The sequence below is a fragment of the Chiroxiphia lanceolata genome, chromosome 2, assembly GCF_009829145.1.
Source record: "Chiroxiphia lanceolata isolate bChiLan1 chromosome 2, bChiLan1.pri, whole genome shotgun sequence".
NCBI classification, from domain to species: domain Eukaryota; kingdom Metazoa; phylum Chordata; class Aves; order Passeriformes; family Pipridae; genus Chiroxiphia; species Chiroxiphia lanceolata.
In genome coordinates, this window is record NC_045638.1 from 54,052,276 (window position 1) to 54,072,348 (window position 20,073).

At 34.9% G+C, this 20,073-nt stretch overlaps 1 protein-coding gene across 3 annotated transcripts in view; it reads left to right on the forward strand.

The window, feature by feature from the left end:
- Positions 1-20,073, forward strand: part of KLHL1 (kelch like family member 1) — a 191,181-nt gene that overhangs the window by 51,004 nt on the left and 120,104 nt on the right. For all 3 annotated transcript variants that reach the window (XM_032680439.1, XM_032680438.1, XM_032680440.1), the window contains exons 2-3: positions 4,571-4,753; positions 17,650-17,786. In XM_032680439.1, coding sequence (XP_032536330.1) covers positions 4,571-4,753; positions 17,650-17,786 — 320 coding nt within the window. The remainder of the gene's footprint in view (positions 1-4,570; positions 4,754-17,649; positions 17,787-20,073) is intronic.

Consider the following 20,073-nt stretch of genomic DNA (forward strand, 5'->3'; position numbering starts at 1 on the left):
TTCTCATTGTCCTTTCTGTGTTTCTGAAGGGCTGCTTGAACAATTTGTCTGAAATCACACAATAAACTGGTAGCTAATATTTTGTTTCTCAGGGCTGGTAATATTCTTAAGTTGTACAGAAACACAGAACAACAGAGGATTCACATGTATTTTTCCTAGGCACACAGATGACCTAGTGACTGAATTTTGCCTTATGGTGTCCAAAGAATGAGTTACATTACAATTATCTTGATCCACAAATTGCCTTTAGGAGAAAACATCATTGTAAAGGATACATTATGCAGATTTATCTATAGAACAAGAACAACGAGTTTATAATGTACACTGGACTCCATTTTTTCTTTTACATGGAAAAAGAATCCCTGAGACAGCGGCAATGCATCTCCGAGCTAACCGGGTATAACTAAAAAGTCCTATTTGATATTCCCATTATATTTTTATCTGGCACTTCTACCTGCTGAAATTCCAGGCAGAGCCTGTAGTTGCAGATATCATTGCAGGTAACAGAGTGAAAAATGTAGCTTTTGTTCACAAACAGAATTTTAACCTTCCTGTTACTGTAAGAAAACTTTTTTTTTTTTTGCAAGTGATTGCTAATGAGTGCCATGACTTTTGACAGTTCATCTTAGTCTGGTAATTGCAATTCCTCAGGATATTGATTTCTAAGCATTCAATAAGCAATTTTTAGAGAAAGAATTGTGTGGATTTTGTTCACTCATATATGGAATATTTCTTCTGGCGTTGCAAGTTATAAATAGCAAAGTAATTTTCACTGAAGAACTGGTTATGTTTTTTTCTTGACTATGTGTTTTGGATATGTACCCAGTAATATACACTAAATTACATTGAACAGGTTTTGAATAAGTTTGCGTGATCAATCCTGCATAAGTGAAAACTGAAAAAAAAAATTAAATAACAGCAGGATTTGATATTCCAGTAACAATGAAATGATATGATATTTTCTGATTAAAAAGTTCTTTATTTTTGGCCAGGACCTTCAGTGAAATGAAGGATGTGTTCCCATTGAGTATTTAAAATACCTAAGTACTCTGTAAAGTACTTTGCTATATACAGTGATATGAATCTGTTGTTTTCTGCACCTCTATGAATATAATTTCCAGAACGGAAACATTTCTAAATCTAAGCCTGTGATTACTCAGAGAAATGTAGTATAGTTTCAAATCATATTTCATACTACTTTTTTTTTTACTTTGATTTATTCAGGATATGGTTTAACTACTGATGTTTGTGTTGCTGTTTTCAAACGTTTGCAGCTTAAGTGTGACAGTTTTACTAACTACTTAACAAGACCAATACAGGTAGCTAAATTTGTATGTAAAGTCCTCTTTTTTTCTTGGCATTTTCTCTTTAACTCTATAGCATTACTATAAGATAAAGGTTTTCATTTCTTTATTTTTGTTCAAATCAATGTGCTTTTTCTAGTAAAAGAGGAGCACTGTGGAGTCAGATGTTGTAGATTCTCTAAGTTTTTATTTCTATTTACACTATTTTAAGATCTGTAGAGGCTCAAAGACTGGATTTTCTCAACACCTTTGGGCTCTTTTTAAAACATTTCTCTTTTGAGGGCAAAAAGTTGTTCTTAACATTGAAAATTAGTCTATACAAACTTGCTAAGGTGAATTGTTTCCTTTTTTTTTTTTTGAAAGACTCAGGGAATTTTCAGTCAAATTTGTGTCAGGAGTTGCTGCTAAATGCAATTAACAAGCATCTCACTGCATGTGTGGTCCAGTTTCCCTGCACCTAGACAAAAACAATATATGCAAAAAGAAAATGTGATTTTCATATCTCTAATTGGCCCTAAGTACCTATACGTACCTTTCACAAACTGGTAGAAAGTAAATGGTATTTGCTTTAAATAATTCCTACTTGAACAAGGTGCTATCTACATTTAAAGCATTGATTATGCAGACAGAACTTTTGTAATAAACAGAGGTAGCTCCTGAATAGGATAAGTAGCAGGCTTTTAATCTGGGCTTTCTTAGAAAATAAATAAAAGATTAACTTATTGTCTTCTACTAAGCTTATTGGTTGCTATTTTTCAGGATAATAATTTAAAATATGCTGAGCCTTTGGGGGCTTGCTTTTGAACAGTCATTTACTGACTTGGTAAGTGACAGATATACTGAGTTAGACAGTAGAAAGTCTTGTTTATAAATGGCAAACAGGAAAGAGGGCAAAATTTGTGGCAAACACTATCTAACAATTCAAGAGCAAAATAGACTAAGCTCATTGCAGCCCAATCTCACTTCATAAGACTAGCATAAATTCAATCAGGGTACTTCTCTTTTTCTGACCTGGAAAAGACAGCATTTTGAATAGCCAAAAAGAGTCAGGACTAGCATCCTATCTGTTCAAATGTAAACTGACTTAGACCTGCTTTCTGAATTAACAAACAATATGAACCCATTAAATCTGCTCATTCCTGTTATTTTCCTTTCTCAAAATTGCTGTTGTTGTCACTTCTAGATTCCGCAGGGGAGAGGAAGAAATGTGTCTGTTTAACCCTAGGAACCTCATTTATTAGGAACTGATTTATTTCTTGTAATTTACTTGTCATTCTAATTCTTCAGCAACAAAACTAAAGTTTGAGTAGGGCTACAATCAAAGTGAAGAGAAAGAAAGAAAGAAGGAAGGAAGGAAAGAAAGAAAGACAGAAAGAAAGAAAGAAAGAAAAAGAGAGAAAGAAGGAAAAAGAAAGAAAGAAAAGAAAGAAAGGAAAGAGGAAGAGAAAAGAAGCTGAAATACCTAGCCACTACCCATTCTAATGAGCTTAGCTCTATCATTAGAGGTTTTTTTGGGAAAACATTTGTTGATCAACCAAATATGTGAGAATAAATTTTGATTTATGATCAACATGTGTGGCACTCCAGATTAGATAGGAACACATAAACATATTATGCCACTCACAGAATCAATGTTTGTTTGATCCGTTAGGAGGAGATATCTGACTCAAAGCCCTTAACAGTACAACAAGATTAACTGTAACAGAATTAAGGAAATGTTTCTTTCTAAATCACCACTTCGTAACTGTTTCTGTTGAGGAATCAGGTTTAATAACATTTTGCCAGTTCAGTTTCCTATAGACAGGCTCACACATAACCTTTCCAGCATAAAAATTAATTTAAACCAATTGATGACTTTTCAGGATCCGACTTAATGTTATGAAAATGAATTTACTTCTTTTAAATGAAGTTTAAATAAAGTGAAATTACTTAATTTTAAATGATAACTCATTATGTTGAATTAGTACCTGTATATGGCACTTAATAGCTGGTGGGATGAGATCCTAAAGTAAGTGTGTCGGTTCCCTGTGAAGTTGTCTGCATGCCACCTTCAATTATGCAGGCTTCCAGACACTTTAAAGGAATGCTGTGAAGCCTAGAGATTACTGTGACAGAAAGATGGAGTAGCCTGTCCTCCTTAAACCTATTGAACCTCATACAGTGACTGTAGGAGTGGAACACTTTTGGACAAAAATAATTCAAAAGTAAATCACAAGCATATCTCAACATTTTTTTAAAGTTGGTTTTTTTTTATAACTGCATTTAATTTTAATAGCTGACTTTTAAGAATTTAATTTTTTTCCAGCGCCAGGAGTTTAGACTGCATTTTCTTATGGGTCTTTCAGTATCATTCTGCAAATATAGTACTTACTGAATTCAAACCTTATGTAATGAAACTGTTGTATTATTACTATAAATAATCAACATTTCTTATGTGCTCCTTAATATCTGTCTTTCAACAGAATATATATAGAATGAATTTGGTTTGAATTAATTTATAATATTGTTTCATATGCTGGACTAAAATATGTCTTCTATTGCTCTTCTATCGATTATGTAAACTGTTTTCTATATATCTAGTTGAAGAAAAAAAATCAGCTTCATCTGTGAGATCCTTAATTTTCAGCACTACAAGTTACACGTCTATCTATCTATCTATATAAAATATTACAGCATTAATTTGAAACTATCTCATTGCTTATTTTTAAAAGTTGTTCTGAATAATTTGGAAATCTAGTATTAGCTAGACCTGTCACTTTTTCTTATTTTCCACTACAACACTGCACTGAGTAACTTTGAACTATGAATAGGTGGGTATATAATGAAAAAAAATTACATTTTCACCTGTTTTTCTTTTCTTTTCTTTTCTTCTTTTTTTTTTTTTTTTCTAATATAGACTTCATTATTTTTGCATGCTAAATTTACTTTCTATTAATGAGCCTTTCGGTTGAAAAGTAGCTATGTCATTTATTGTTGTGGAAATAATCACAATTCTTTACAAATTAAATCAATTAGAATTTTATTTTTCTTTCCCATGGGATGTAAAATGAATGTGAATTTGAGAAAGTAAACTGGAGTAAGCCCTCTTTGAAACAGTGGAAAGACAGGATTGCTTTTTCCATTTCTCTCCCAATGCAGTAAGATTTTTGTACTTCTAGGGATGAGAACAGGGAAAGGATGCACTGATTACTTGTATCAGATTGTAGAAGCCTGTGATGAAGCCTGGTTACATCTTATCAACGGGGAGTTTCTCTTGTGGTTTACAGACTGTCAGGAGCCAGCCACTCCTTGCCACCCCACTGTGACATGGATTCGTGTAGCTCCGAGGAATTCTACCAGGCTGTTCACCATGCAGAGCAAACCTTCAGAAAGATGGAGAGCTACTTGAAGCAACAGCAGCTCTGTGACGTTATCCTGATTGCTGGGGACCGCAAGATACCTGCGCATAGGTAGGAAATAAGCATAAAATATGGAAGTTACAAAAGTAAACGTTTTGGGTATGTATATTTGTTAGAACAGTGTTTTCTGTTGCCCCTTATACCTGCTTCTGTCTTGCTTTAGACATAGCTATAAGGGCTGCAAAAGGTGTATTTGAAGGTTGGGGTTTTGAAGGTGAGGGTTTTTTGTACATATTCCAAACGTTCAAGTAGCACTCCACTAGCAGACTGATTGTGAGTGTGACAAACAATTCTCCCTGCTGTGATTCTGTTCATATGTGAGGAGAATGGAAATTTCTGAAATGAAATGCTGTATAGGTACACTGAACACTGTGTAATTTCTAGTTTAAGATCCTGATACTCTGATAAGTCTGTTATACAGAGTTTCTCAGACACTTATAGAGGAATACTGAATGCTTTCTCCTATGACCTGTAATTTTCAATGAATTGAAAAACGTATTTACTTTTAATGATAATTATTGATATAAAAATATAATTACATTATCATTTATAAAATTCTATACGATTATCTGGTATTAAAGCAAGCCAGTATATATGAAACTATGCTTGGTTTTAGATAAAAATTAGAGTTTAAAATGGTTAATCTTCACTGAGATTTTGGTCTTAGCGATAGGCTTTGATTTAACAAATGCAAATAAAAATCAAATCCTAGAGTTTAGATTAAAATACAGAGGATAATTCAGAATTTTCAGGTGAACAAGTATTTTTGCATCTGAACTGTGCATAAGGTTGCAAACCAAGGGTGATCTATTTCCTGCTTGTGTCCTGATTTCTCTGCTGAGATACCAAATTCAGAACAGGACTATGGTTTCCCAGCAGAAAATCAGAAAAACAGCCAATGGATTCCTGAACTCATAAATTAATTTTCTGGTGTAGAGGGGTACTATGAGATCATCTTGGCAACTTGGACCTTACGAAGTTGCTTTTACCCTAAGTGAATAAAGACATGGAGACTATTCCTGTTTAACAAAAAACGTTGGATATTTTATGTTGCCATAACAATAAGTAAAAAAAAAAAAAAAAAAGGTGCAATATGCAAGACTGGAAAGCCAAAGTTATTGTCCAAATGGTAAAAAGTAAAACAAGACAGAAACCATTAAAATATTCAAATTGCCACAATAATTATAATAAATGGAAGCATAACTCCACTTAACAAGCAGTAACAGATTGATCTAGGTAGTTTGCAGAACACATGGAATGGAGTCCCCTTCAGATTGGTAGCTGTAATAGATATAGAAATATTTCTCTTCTTCTTTCAGCCATTTTCATTCTTAAGACTTTGTTTCTAGTCTTCCATCTTCTAAGAGCTGCCATTTCTCCTGTTCCTCCCTTACCTGCGTGTGTTCAGGTTTCCATTAGGTCCTTAGTAATTTCTACCCAGTGACCTGGCACCTGATCCAGCTTCTGTGTTCCAGGCTTTTTGCCACTGTTAAATGTATTATGCATCTAGCACCTTATGCACCCCTGGTAGCTGTGGTCTGGTGCTATTTTCATCTAAATCGCCAAGATCTTTCCTTTATGGGTATATCAAGTACAGATGTAATAACATTAAACTTCAGTGCTTCTGTCCATCTGCATTTAAATTGTTCCTGCAAGAGCTACAAGATTTGCCTTAAGGTGCCCACCATCATAAAGAAAACTTTAGGAATAATAGCCTAAAGCCTTCTAATTTGTGTCCAGTTTTACATTCCTATATATTACTGAAATAAATTCTTTTTTTTTTTTTTCAGAAATAATAGGAATTTTATTGTTCCTTCTTAGCAGTTACCAGTCCAATTTTTGCTTTTCACATTTTTCAACACATATAAGGTGAAAAAGTAGAGCAAAATAAATGACTGAATCTACATTCTTAAAATGACACAAAAATACTTATTAGATACATATAAATATTCCATAATTGGTATAATTCACCCTGTTTAATATGGACGGTACAAAATATACATTTTTTACCAGTATACTTTTTGCCTATTTTAGTTATTTTGGTAACCTGCATAGTTTGTAGAGTAGGAAACAGAGGAAAATGTAAGTTGTTTGGTTTTTTTTAGTTAGTTTAGTTCAGTTCCCCCACTATTTTTAATACAGATGTTCATATTTGTATGCCCACCTTTCAGCAGTAAATTTAATTTCACATTTGTCATTTCAATTCTACAGTATATGTAAATCAGTCTTGAGCTGGAAAAATACCCTAATAACAAGACTGAACATGAAATAATAGCCAGAATCTTATTTAGATTTTCTAATAAACCTTCAGAGACCTTTACATTTAATTTTCTGCTTCTCAGTGGTCTGCAGCTGAAAGTCCAAATCTCGAAGAACTGGAAAAGTCAACTGTTGAATTTTGTAGAGTTGATAAGACAAGATAAAATGAGGTGAAGGGTATTCTGAATTTTCTTTCTATTTTTATTTTTAACAATGTTTATTCTATGTTGTTTTAGACACATGTGGCTAGACAAGCACAGGGAGCTGCTTATTTTTACTGTGACTGTTAAAAAGCTAGAAATTACAGATTCAACCTTCCCTGCTCAAAGCAGGATCAACTACAAGGTTAGGTTAGACCATTGAGGTCATACTCGGTAAGTTTTTAATATCATCACTTGCAGAGGTTACTCTCTTCTTAGTTGTTCCAGTTTTTTATTATTCTCCCTGTTTTTAGTGATCCAGCACATGGTGTCTAGGCACATTTGCTCCATGATCTTGGTGAGGCAAACCAGTCTATAGGTGTCTCTATCTTTCTTCTTGAGGATGGACATGGAAATTGACTTTTCCAGTCAATTTCAAACCTACAATTATCTGGTCCATTAAAGATAAGAGAGAGTGGCCTTTCCGTGACATTGTAGATCTTCCTCTAGCATTGCACCTTCAACTTATCCTCTCTGCTCCAAGGACTTATGTATGTCCAATTCACTTAACTGCAGCCTAAGGACATCATCCTGTGTTGCGAGTTATACCCTCCACAGAACCCGCCACTGGGAGGTTTTTTTTTTCCTTTTTCACCTACTCTCTTTTTGCATTTGACTCTCATCAGGAGTCACTTCCGAAGTCCAGGCTTGTAATTTTCTCTTCATTTTACAAACTTTTCTCAGGATCCGTTGTCTTAAATTTCATTGTCTCCTGGTCACTGCAGCCAAGTTTGCCAACATATTTCACAGGTGCTTTCTTTTCTCTCTCCAGATCTGTCAGGAGCAGATCCAGTAAAGTACCTCCTCTAACTAAAGAGATCCAGTAAAGTACCCCTTCTAATTAAAGATTTTGCGATTTAGGCTAGATAATACATATTTTGCATTCCCTAGAACATATAAAAAACCTGCTTGCAGAGGACAATGCAAAACTGGTATTTGTGGAGTTTTTAAATGTGACACTTATCATAAAATCATAGAATTAGCCAGGTTGGAAAGGACCTCTGAAATCATCAAGTCCAACCCTTGATCCACTACCACCGTGGTCACTAGACCATGGCACTAAGTGCCACATTCAGTCTCATCTCAAAAACCTCCAGGGACAGAGAATCCACCACTTCCCTGGGTAGCCAATTCCAATGTCTGATTACCCTATCTAAAGAATTTCTTCTTAATATCTAACCTAAACCTCCCCTGGCACAGCTTAAGACCATACCTTCCTGTCTCACTAATAGCTGCCTGGGAGAAGACACCAACCCCCACCTGGCTACAACCTCCTTTCAGGGCGTTGTAGAGGCTGATGGTGTCTCCCCTGAGCCTCCTCTTCTCCAGACTAAACAACCCCAGCTCCCTCAACCTCTCCTCATAGGACTTGTGCTCAAGTCCCTTCACCAGCCTTACTGCTCTTCTCTGGGCCTGCTCCAGCACCTCAATATCCTTCCTCAACTGAGGGGCCCAGAACTGGACACAGCACTCCAGGTGTGGCCTCACCAGCGCTGAGTCCAGGGCAAGAATCACTTCCCTGGTCCTGCTGGCCACACTGTTCCTGATCCAGGCCAGGCTGCCATTGACCTTCTTGGCCGCCTGGGCACACTGCTGGCTCATGTTCAGCTTCCTGTCAATCCAAACTCGCAGGTTCCTCTCTGCCTGGCTGCTCTCCAGCCACTCTGTCCCCAGCCTGTAGTGCTGCATGGGGTTGTTGTGGCCAAAGTGCAGGATCCGGCACTCGATCTTGTTGAACCTCATCCCCTTGGAATCAGACTGTCTTTCCAGCTTGTCCAGGTCCCTCTGAAGAGCCCTCCTGTCTTCCAGCAGATACACCCCCCCCAACTTGGTATCACCTGCAAATTTGCTAATGGTGAACTCAATCCCCTCATCTAAATCATCAATAAAGATATTAAACAGGACTGGGCCCAACACTGATCCCTGGGGGACACCACTAGTGACTGACCGCCAACTGGATGCAGCCCCGTTCACCAGCACTCTCTGGGCCCGGCCCTCCAGCCAGTTCTAACCCAGCACAGGGTGCCCCTGTCCAAGCCGTGGGCTGCCAGCTTTTTCAGGAGAATGCTGTGGGAGGCGGTGTCAAGGGCTTTGCTGAAGTCCAGGTAGACACATCCGCAGCCTTCCCCTCATCCACCAGGCGGGTCACCTGATCATAAAAGGAGATCAGGTTGGTCAGACAGGACCTGCCCTTCCTAAGTCCATGCTGGCTGGGTCTGATCCTTTGTCCATCCTATAGGTGATGTGTGATTGCACTTAGGATGATCTGCTCCATAACCTTGCCAGGCACTGAGGTCAGGCTGATGGGCCTGTAGTTTCATGATAAGTAGGAATACGGTAGAACATCCACTGTATAAGTTTATAAAATCTTATCTTAGATAAAATGAATCCTCATTTTAAAATCCAGTTAAAACATATTACAAGCCATAGCTTATACTGAATATGTAACAAATTAAGAAATACAAAATACTCAAAATTATTGCCAAAAAAGTAATGGTCTTCACATATTTTCTCTACTTTTTAAGAGAATAAATTTCGAAAATGCATTAGATTTAATATACTACAATATAGTGCAATAAAAAAATTGCTTTCAGAAAACCAGAGCCAAACTTTCTACATCTTTTAGCAATAAGTACGAATGTGATCTTTTTCTTCACTTTTCTTTGATTTAAAACAAATTAAAACAAAACAATAGTGTAAAAATCAGGTACAGAAAAATGTTTTCTAGTTTGTTTTACGTTTTTTCAATTTTTTATTTTTTACATTTTTATTTCTCACAAAAGAAATACGAGAAAGTCAAATTATATATTACAGCTGTGTTTTATTGTTTAGGTGTCTCAAACGGTTTTAATGTACTTAAGCTTTTTGTTAGCTCCTGAACATTACATTTGTCTAATCTAATATTCCATTAAACAGGTTGCAGATGTAATATTTTGCATGAAGGAATAGCAAAAGGAAGAACAAAAGAACCGTGTGTTGTAATAATGAACAAGCAACCAAAAAGGGTACTGAGAAAGTAGAAAGACCTTTTTAGTAGGCATTTCAGAGGGAAAAGTAGCTGACATTTAAATAAATTTCAAAAATTAAGTAAACCTCATCTTTTTTTTGTTATATTGCTATAACATGTATAAATAACAATTAAATATAAAAATGTAAATACCTTAAAGGGAGAAAGAATGCTAAAATAGTAATTTCCCTCTATTTAAGCTGTTGTACTATTAGCAATCCATCCTAATTTATTAGGATGAACGTGAACATGGAGTTTCTAGTTTCTCCACTCATTCTGGAGATACATGTATATATATTTTTCTCATTTTCTGTGACTGTCATTTATAATATAATATTTAAATCAATTATTGAAACACTTATATTAAAGCTAGAAAAAAGAAATAATTATTAACTAGAGATTGATGTAACTCGCCGATACCAATGTTCTTTGGCATCTCTCTTTCAACCTAGAGAACTATCCTTGAGGGACATCCCAACCCAAGGGAGGAATCTCCACTCATACACCCCAAGAAGGGCTATGTTACAAGAACCTGGCAGTATGAAAGTCCACTGGAGCTTTACAGTATAAAATGACTGACTGACTCTGGTGGTTGCCTCAACATCCAGATGTTAATTCAGGATGTTAATTCAGGGTTGAAGCCGGACTGGTTTCAACATTGCCAGGCCTGGGGATTGGAGCCACCTCAGCCCACCACTGATATATTTGCAAATAGGTCATTGTCTTGTTCACATTTTGGGGGGGGAAATATCCTGCTACAATGAGAAATCTGAGTTCTTATGCATTTTTATTCTTTCTGAAATTCAAGATAAGGGCTAAGAGGGGCTCTTACCATGGCAGAAAAGGTAGTATAGAATTATTAGACAATTGTCACTTACATGTGAAACAAAGAAATACTTTAGTAAGGCTACAGTTCTACAACTGGTTGGATGAAAAGTCAAACACGAATTTCAACACAAATTTAAAATTTTCATTACAAATATGGAAAGAAGTTCAACTGGAGGTTTTGGGTTTTTTTTGGATTCTCAGTTCTAAAATAATACATCTTTTATTTACTATCACCCTGATAAATTTAATAAAACTCTTTCAACAAACTGCAATTAGTTTTGTCTTTTTCAGTTCTCTGAGTAGTGGTACCAACTGTTTCAAATTTGAATGCTACTATTAAAGAGACAGTTTAAAAAAGTATCAGTAAAATGAGATAAATTAATGGAGAAAGTTAGGCTGAAAGGCAAGGTGAAAAGATAAAGAAGCAGAAAGAGAAGGAAGGACAGTTTAGAGGCAGGAAGTGAAAGAAGAAAAATGCACATTAGTCTTAAGTGTTGATTTGTTTTCTGGCAATAGTAGCAGATGCATGTGGAAAGCACACAATAAAAACAATACAGCCAGTTTATTCCGAGATATTTGTAATTAAGATTTGAGGAACTTCCCACATCAAACATTGCATCTGAAATGTGTTGTTTAATACAACCTACTGTCCATGAGTTTAAAAACAATTTATTCAAGTAATATGGTTGGAACAGAACAACAACAGCAGCAAAGATTCCTCCTACCGGAGGGAAAGCAGCAAGGCACTTTAGATAAGCCTTTAATATTAACTTTGATTGATAATCTTGATGTGGGGATTTGGCTTGGTGGCAAGTTGGATATGAGTCAGCAGTGCCCTGGCAACAAAGGGCCAACTGTTGGGGATGCATAAGGCAAAACATCACCAGCCAGTAAAGGGGGGTTATTGTCCTGCTCTACTCTGTGTTGGTGAGGCCTCAACTCCAGTACTGTGTGCAGTTTTGGGAGCCACGGTGTAGGGACATCGCACTGTTAGAGTATGTCCAGAGGAGGATGACTTACAAGGAGCTGCTGATGTCACTTGGTTTGTTCAGCCTAGAGAAAAGGCTGAGTGGTGACCTCATCATAGTCTACAGCTTCCTTAAGGGGAGAGGGAGCAGAGGGGGAGATGCTGATCTCCTCTCTGGTGACCAGTGACAGAACATGAGGGAATGAATCCGGGTCAGAGGAAGTTCAGATTGGACATTACAAAAAGGTTCTTCACCAGGAAGATGGTGAGTTACTCCATCAGGCTTCTCAGGGAAGTGGGAAGAGTTCAAGGAGCATCTGGATCATATGCTTAATCCTATGGTTTATTTTTGTTTTAGTTTTAGGTAGTCCTGCAAGGAGCCTTATGGGTCCTTTCCAACTCGAGATATTTTATGATAGTATTAAACCAGAATACTAATGGTATTACTTTATGGAGTGGAAGCAAGTGCAGTGACTGAAATGAACTTTGAAGGGTGAAAGAAACAAGGATGAGATGTCTGAAAAAGAAAGTAAAAAAGAAATGTTCAGCTGCCTAATCTCTCCTGAGGTGCCTTGAGTGCTCTGTCTGGCTTCCATCATGTGGTCCAGAGGGGGACAGGGTTTTTATAGGTCAACACCAGCCTATGTTGATGAATTAGGTACTTTGAATTATCTGAAACTGGCTCTGACATCAATGTTTAGGGGATTGATTCCCCTTTCAAATTGATTGTTAAAAGAAAATAAAATGAGGGAGAGGCTAAATGATACAGAATAGGAAAATAAAACAAACAAATTCAGATATATGACAGACTGATAAAAAAGGCCATATAAGAAATACTTAGGTCAGGAAGATGTGACAACCCACCATCAAAAAAGGGACTGAAAATCACACACAAGGATTTGATCAAACCAAGTTCTATGGAGGAATAGGTTGTGAAGATAAAATAATATTGATGCTCTATTGTGTAATTTTGTAAAAAGGAGTACTAAAATAAAAGGATGACAAATGGACTTTAAAAAATCTAGATACTTAAGCAGTCACTTATTCTAATAACTTCACAGATCATTCTCTGTACTTCCATCAAACCTAACATTTGTGTTTCTGAGATTTCTGCTGATAGTTCAAAGGAGATAAAACTGGACTTTTCCTTCTCCCGTGAGCTTTTTCCCCTTTTTCATTGTGGAATTACAGTGAATAAAGGAAATCATAAAGCCCACATATTGAGTATCACAGTTGATTGTGTCATCTTTCTACAATCAAATATGTATGTTATGTCTGAATTGTGTGGGTATTCTTCTGGAGAAGACCACTGAGCTCTGTTTTGGTTTTGCATCATAATGGATCCTCATCAGCTCTTATCTTCATACCTGTGACATTTTGCTTGTCTTGCCCATTCCCAAATATTGAGAAGTTAACAGCATAGAGTTCCAAATACTGGCTGCAGTTGCAGATATCTTCAAAATTGACACAAGACCACAAACACACTAGCAAAGTGTTTTGGACAATGGACTTTGTTGTCAAATCTGGCAAATGTGATATGTGCATTACTTGCAGTTTCTGAAGAAAACTAAAGCTCTGGTAGACATTGTGTATTTGTTGGAAGTGTTGATATTGGATTTGTCTAGCATTCCTAAAAACATTGAGACAACATGAGAATATAATGGAATGTAACTTTGTGTTTCAGTTTGTAGAACAGAAGAGATAGACACACTTACTGTATTTACACTTTGGTTTCTGGAAACAGTGAAAGAATTAAAAGAAGATGAATTAAAGAAAGAAGAGAATGTAAACTCGAAAGGCATGGTCCTCAGGGAAAAGAGGGAACATCACTTAATGCAGATTACTGGTGTCACTTGTAGCTATGAGTTGTATAAAAAATTAAAATGGAAGGAAGCTGTTTGAATAAAGACAAAAAGTAAACCTTCTTGTTTCAGACTTAATCACTTCTCTTTAAAATTCAATCTGCCTCTCTAGTTGACTTCCTTGGAGATATTATTATTATTATTATTATTATTATTATTATTATTATTATTATTATTTAGTTGTTCTTTAAAAATTCCCTTTATGAATAAGCTAGTTTATAAAAGTTATTGTGATGGTCTTGGGGAAGAAGGTTTATCACATAGTTCTCTTCCATTCTCTCAAAAATGAGGTAAGCACACACAGAACACAATGTCAATATCAACAGTTAGGATGAAAAGTATGAGAAAATTCTCATTAATTTAACTGTTACATGCTCATTGCTTCTTTACCCAATAAATGTGGATTTCTGATATGATAATGAGCTAATCTGATGTTCCTGAATTATAAGCAAGTTGATTGCACTATGATAATGGTTCTGAGTGGATACTAAATCCCAAATTTATTCTAAGACTGTCTCCTGTTTGTTAACTGCATAGGAACAGCTTCTATTTACAAAAATTTTGGAAAAAAATAACAATATTGAGAATTTTGCCACATGACATTTTAATTTTCACTTCCTTTTTGACAGATACAATTGTGAAGTATGCATATATATATATATGGACTCACATATATGCATTCATAAATTATTATTTTTTTTGAATATGCACTTTTAGCTCTGAATTCTAAAGAAAATTTAATTTTCAATGAATGGTGGAATACTTCACAGAAAACATGTTTTTGAAAAGTCAGTTGGATGCATGTTACTATTAATGCATATTACTTAATGGTGCTTTTGTGTACCATTCAGATGACTACTGTCTACTCTCTTTTTTTCCTGAAACTATTTCAAGGGCATGCATGATACATCTTAGTATAGGTTCTGCAAGCCTTAAAATTTATGAAATCATGGAGCCTTCTCTATACATACAGAAAATGTTTGTCTGCTGCAAAAAGAGCTGTAAAGCAGATATCAGTAAAGAGCTATCAGTAGAGCTTTATTATTAGTAAAGACACACAGTGTCAGCTGGTGTCCCCTGCAGAGCAGCAAATCACATCTTAAAGCAATGAGTCATGGAATCAATGATCAGTTATATTGATTGCTATAAAACAAACCAGAAATATATCTGGCTGAATTTAGTTGTAAAGGCAGAAAAGTCCCTTAATCTGGAGAAAAGCTTTCTGGGTCCACAAATTCATTTAAGCCACGAGTTACCTGCTATGAGTTTCAAGGATGAAAGTTTATTATGTATTCTCTCTGCCAGATCAGCAGTTAAAAAAGGTGACATCCTGAGACAGCTGACCTTTCTTGATGAATAGGTCAACATGCCTTTAAACCAAGATTTAGGAATGTTTGGAGCCTTCTGATCTACAAAAAGCAGCAGATCATTACAAATTCATTGATCTCTTTGATTTCTCACTTTTCATCTTCTGTCTCAACACTGGAACACAATTAAGTTTTACAAAAGGTGTCACCTTTCAGAATTAAGTGTAATTAGCAAGTTCCTCTCACTTTAGTTCAACTTTTGGAGCACTTCCCAAGGTAAAAGTTAGTGTCTTGAAATCAGTTAACTGTTTCGTTGTAGTTATATTGATGAAGAAGCTGGTTCATTATTTCTGTTAACTATTGATTAACATAAAGTACTTAAAAAAAAGAATCCTTGTACATCAAACTGCTACATCACAGAGCCTTTCTGCTGAGTTAAGCCATCTTCTTTAATAGGTGGTGCAAACTTCTAAGTAAAATGGGTAATGCTGAGGACCTGACATCTGTATTATTTCTTTTTCATCTTTTTTTTTTCGCTTTGGACTGGATCTTGTCTGGTCCTGTAGACTGAATTCTCCTTTGCAACTGAAATCCATTAGATGACTTCTTTGACTTTCCTCGCACAAATTATGGAAAACCACACATTTTTGTAGAAGTTTGTGAAAGAGATGTAAGCCTTCTGCTATTTATTTTCTGTTCTCCCTCTGTTGTTTGGTTTGGGGTTTTTTATATTTGACAATAAGATTATATAATAAATAATTCATGAACATAAATGATGTAAATTGAAATACAAGTTACTACTGATTGAAAATATTTCCATTGATCATTAACCGGTGTATTAAAAGTTCATTCGTCCATTACTTTTGATACAGCAAATGGTTTTGGCTTTGCTTCTAGCAAGTGACAAAGTTGAAGACTCCTAGTTGAATTTAAATGATGGTTAGTAAATCTGAAGCAACAACTTAAGCAAAATGGTCTCAAATGGAAATCTCAATCACATACCTAAATTGCATCTTTGCTGAGATTTTATTTCATAGAACATCATCAATGTTTCATTTTTTTCTTTTCTATTTTTTATTTTATTAAAGTATCTGTTAACAGTAAATAAAGTCACATTTATAAGTGTTCAAAAATTATTTGAAGAAGGGCTTTAAAGATAATAAATAAATAAATAAATATTTAATTAAAATAAAATGGAAATAACGAATAAACAAACAGAAGTAAATGTTCCTCAGTGATGAAAAAATAGGAGCTTCTGGTGGCAGCACCAAAGTATGGGGTTTTAGCAATTACATAAATATAAATGTGAACTGTTTATGAATTAGGATGTTTACTTCTAAAATTCATGATTGCTAGAGTTGAGAACAACACAAAAATTGATAAAACTACTATACCTAATTAGTCATTTCCTATCATTTGAGCCAAAGTAAAGGCCATATATATGTCTTCAAGCTGCCATACTTGCAGGTAAAATATAGTAGCTTAAAGCACTGTAAAATTATTAAGCCAATTCAAACTTTCATACTTTGCTGTTGGAATGAGCTAAGAGAGCAAAAGGAATCAATTAACTGTGCTGGCTGATAAGCATTAACTCATTTATCTTTACTGTTTCTTTTTTTTTTATTTATAATTTATTTCCCTTGAACAAAATAGTTAACAATATACTAAAGGCTAAATATTTTTCTTGGTTTCCAAGTTCTCCAGTTGTGATTCTTGTGTCTTTTATTGTGTTTATATATTATAGTTTCAAATTAATCCAGAAATGTGACCATCTTTTATGGAAGCATGTGGTACACTATTTATAGCTGTACCACAGTTCTGTCTCACGATCATCTGGGAATATTCACTCCTAACAAGATCAGAATTTCACTGTAGATGGTATTTAGAAGAATTCCTAAGCTTAAAGCCCCAGTAATTACAATCATACCTGATACTTCCTGTGTTTTATCTAAATCAGATCCCTAAAGAGCAAGCCATGCACATTTTGTAGGTATTTTGAAATTATGTTCCTTGGAAATGTTTCTTAACAAAAACATTGCATTATACAATGATTCTATTTTTTTTTCGTAAATAACCTGTTAAGCTACCAGTAGTTTTATTGAAGACTGATAGATTGTCTAAAGTCACATGCTGGTTTTGAAGTTTATAAAAATAAGCCTTTAAGAACAGTGAAGAGTACCTCTGGAGTATGAAATGTGTTGGTTTTGATACTGAGAGGTTATCTTGTTAACATTTGAGATATCTGCACGATTGGAAGATTATCAGAAAGACTGAGCACTAATTTCTATGTTGGTTTTATAGTCGTATGCTAAAGTGCCACTTGGTTTATATCACAGGAGGCAAAACCAAATTAGAATGAAATGTCATGCTGTATTTCGGTACCTATATGCATTAATAATATTGCTCCTGGTAATTTATAACTGTTCTGAAAATATGTTTGTTAAAAAGTTTACATATATATGAAATTTCTAATACATATATCAATGCAAATTATACCAGTTTCTAACTTTTTTGCAGACTTGTCCTCAGTTCTGTCTCTGACTATTTTGCTGCCATGTTTACAAGTGATGTTTGTGAAGCCAAGCAAGAAGAGATCAAAATGGAAGGCATAGACCCCAATGCACTGTGGGATCTTGTTCAGTTTGCATATACAGGTATTGTACTGCATACATTATCATAATCATCCAAAATGCTTCTTTATCATTTCTAGGGCTGAATTCAGATTATCTCTTATCTCCAAGTTGTTAAATATGTCAGACTTGGCAAATGCAATAGGACAGTCAAGAAAATTATATATTTTTCTTGGTTTTCAAATACTTAAAAAGATTGCCTCATGTGCACATAATTCAGATTACATAAGATCACTGAAGGAACTGCTGTATTTTTTTAAGAATAGCCCTATATTGCTGTCTTAATAAAATTTCAATTTAAACAATTGGATAAATCTTTTAAAATTTAAAATAATAAAATGTTTTAAAAGGTTTTATTAGGAGCTGGATATTGTCACTTTCATTTCCTGTTATAGGGTAGTACTCTGTTGTATAATGTAAACTTATGAATAACAGACAACTCAGAGTTAATAACTCAAAGCTTTCTTCTGAATAGCTTTTAAATTTTACTGCATTATAGGTTTGGGCAACTTGTTATGCACAATGTAACTGAAGTGCATTAATAAGGGCACTAATATTACAAAATAAAGTAATTAGAAAAGAGGAAATGCCAATAAGAAGATTTGTCTTTCCTTGACTTGAATCATGTAAATATAAAATAGATGTTGTTTTCTATTTGTTTCCTAAAAGACATCCTTATATTGTTTAAATTAACAGTATTTTATCATGATGATTCTATTGTATATTTGATTTAGCTTCAATTTTAAATGGATACCCCAATCCCTGCAGTTTTAGTTTTCTATAAATACACATATAATAATTTGATCACTAGTTGCTGTTTGCTTTGATATATTTAATCAGGATGTGTGCTGTGTTTTCCATGTCGTAATAGCTTTACCATCCTAATGGGAAACAGAAACTGCAAATAAGTACAAATTAAGTTAAAAATGCTCTTTTTGAGAATAACGTTTGACAAATATGTGTTCTAGGAATGTCTAGTACTCTACCTGTTCAAAGGTTAGTGCCTATTCCCTTCAGTTATAGTTTTGCCATTCAGGAACATACATCATCCAGAGGGTTTCAAGCTAGGGATCCATGAAATGAAGAACATGTAAGTAGTTCTTAGGAAGCATAAGAAGGATACAATCTGATTCCTTGGTACGAGGCTAAAATCTATGGCAGAAGAATACTGGGGCAAAATCAAGAATACTTTGGCACAGAATACAAAAAGGCCTTACTGGTAATGTTAAATCATTCTGTAAGAGGAAGGTAAAAGAAAGAGGAGGCAAGAGGAAGATGAGGGACAGTGTAGTTCCCCTGGGAACTGTGGAAATACTCAAGTACTACATGATTCTTGCACCTCAGTTTTCACTGAAAGATCTAATGGAAACATACAGCACAGTTGTTATTGACAACAAAAGACAGCATGTAAGTTTAGATTAAGAAAAGAAGGAGATAAAGAAGGAGATAAAGAAGAGAGAAATAATAAAAAAATTAACCATTTTCAATATGACTGAAGCTATCTCAGAACTTTATGGTTGTCTCTGAGAACTTTGGAGACTGGATGAGGCAATGAAAAAGTAGAAAAAGTGAACTCCTGCTTTCTACAAAAGATAAAGATTTTCAGCCACTTTACACTCCTTGGTTTGTCTGTGCCTTGTGATGTACTCTATTTTTTGAGGTGAATAACTTTTGGTGTTAGGAAAATAAAGATCAACCTTCACAAATGGATGAAAAGAGAACTCCTCAGCTAGCATACTTCCCGTTTTCTAATTTGCCTCATGTGAATTTGTGTCTGCAATATTCTTTCATTTATACAGTCACACAAAGTCCAAACTATGTGAGAAATGGCAACCTTACATGCTATTGTAACATCACTTTGAAGAATTAGAAACTTAAGGTGATAACCAAGGTGTCTAATTTCTGTCACTTGTAGTGGTAATACACTATTATCCTTTTTTTTCCCTAACCTCTTTTAGAGACCAAATAAGACTCAAAAAATATATTCATAAGTTTACACTTGCAAATTTCACAAATACTTGCTGACAATAGAAGCGTGATGAGATTGAGGAAATGTGAAACTATTTTGCATGTTAAAAGAGTACATTTATTGGATGCCATGGACCATTCTGGTTTTGATTACTCTGTCTTGCATTTCTATTCCATTGGGTTCTTTGTCCTGACTTATTCTGATTTATCCTTATTTATTCTTAGCTTGTGTCCTTATCTGTTGAAATTCATGTTGGTTTATTTCTTTCCCTATTCCTTTTCTCTGCATCAGATGTCTTAGCAGGCACCTAAATTTCCTAGCTACAATTACGCTAGTAAATTA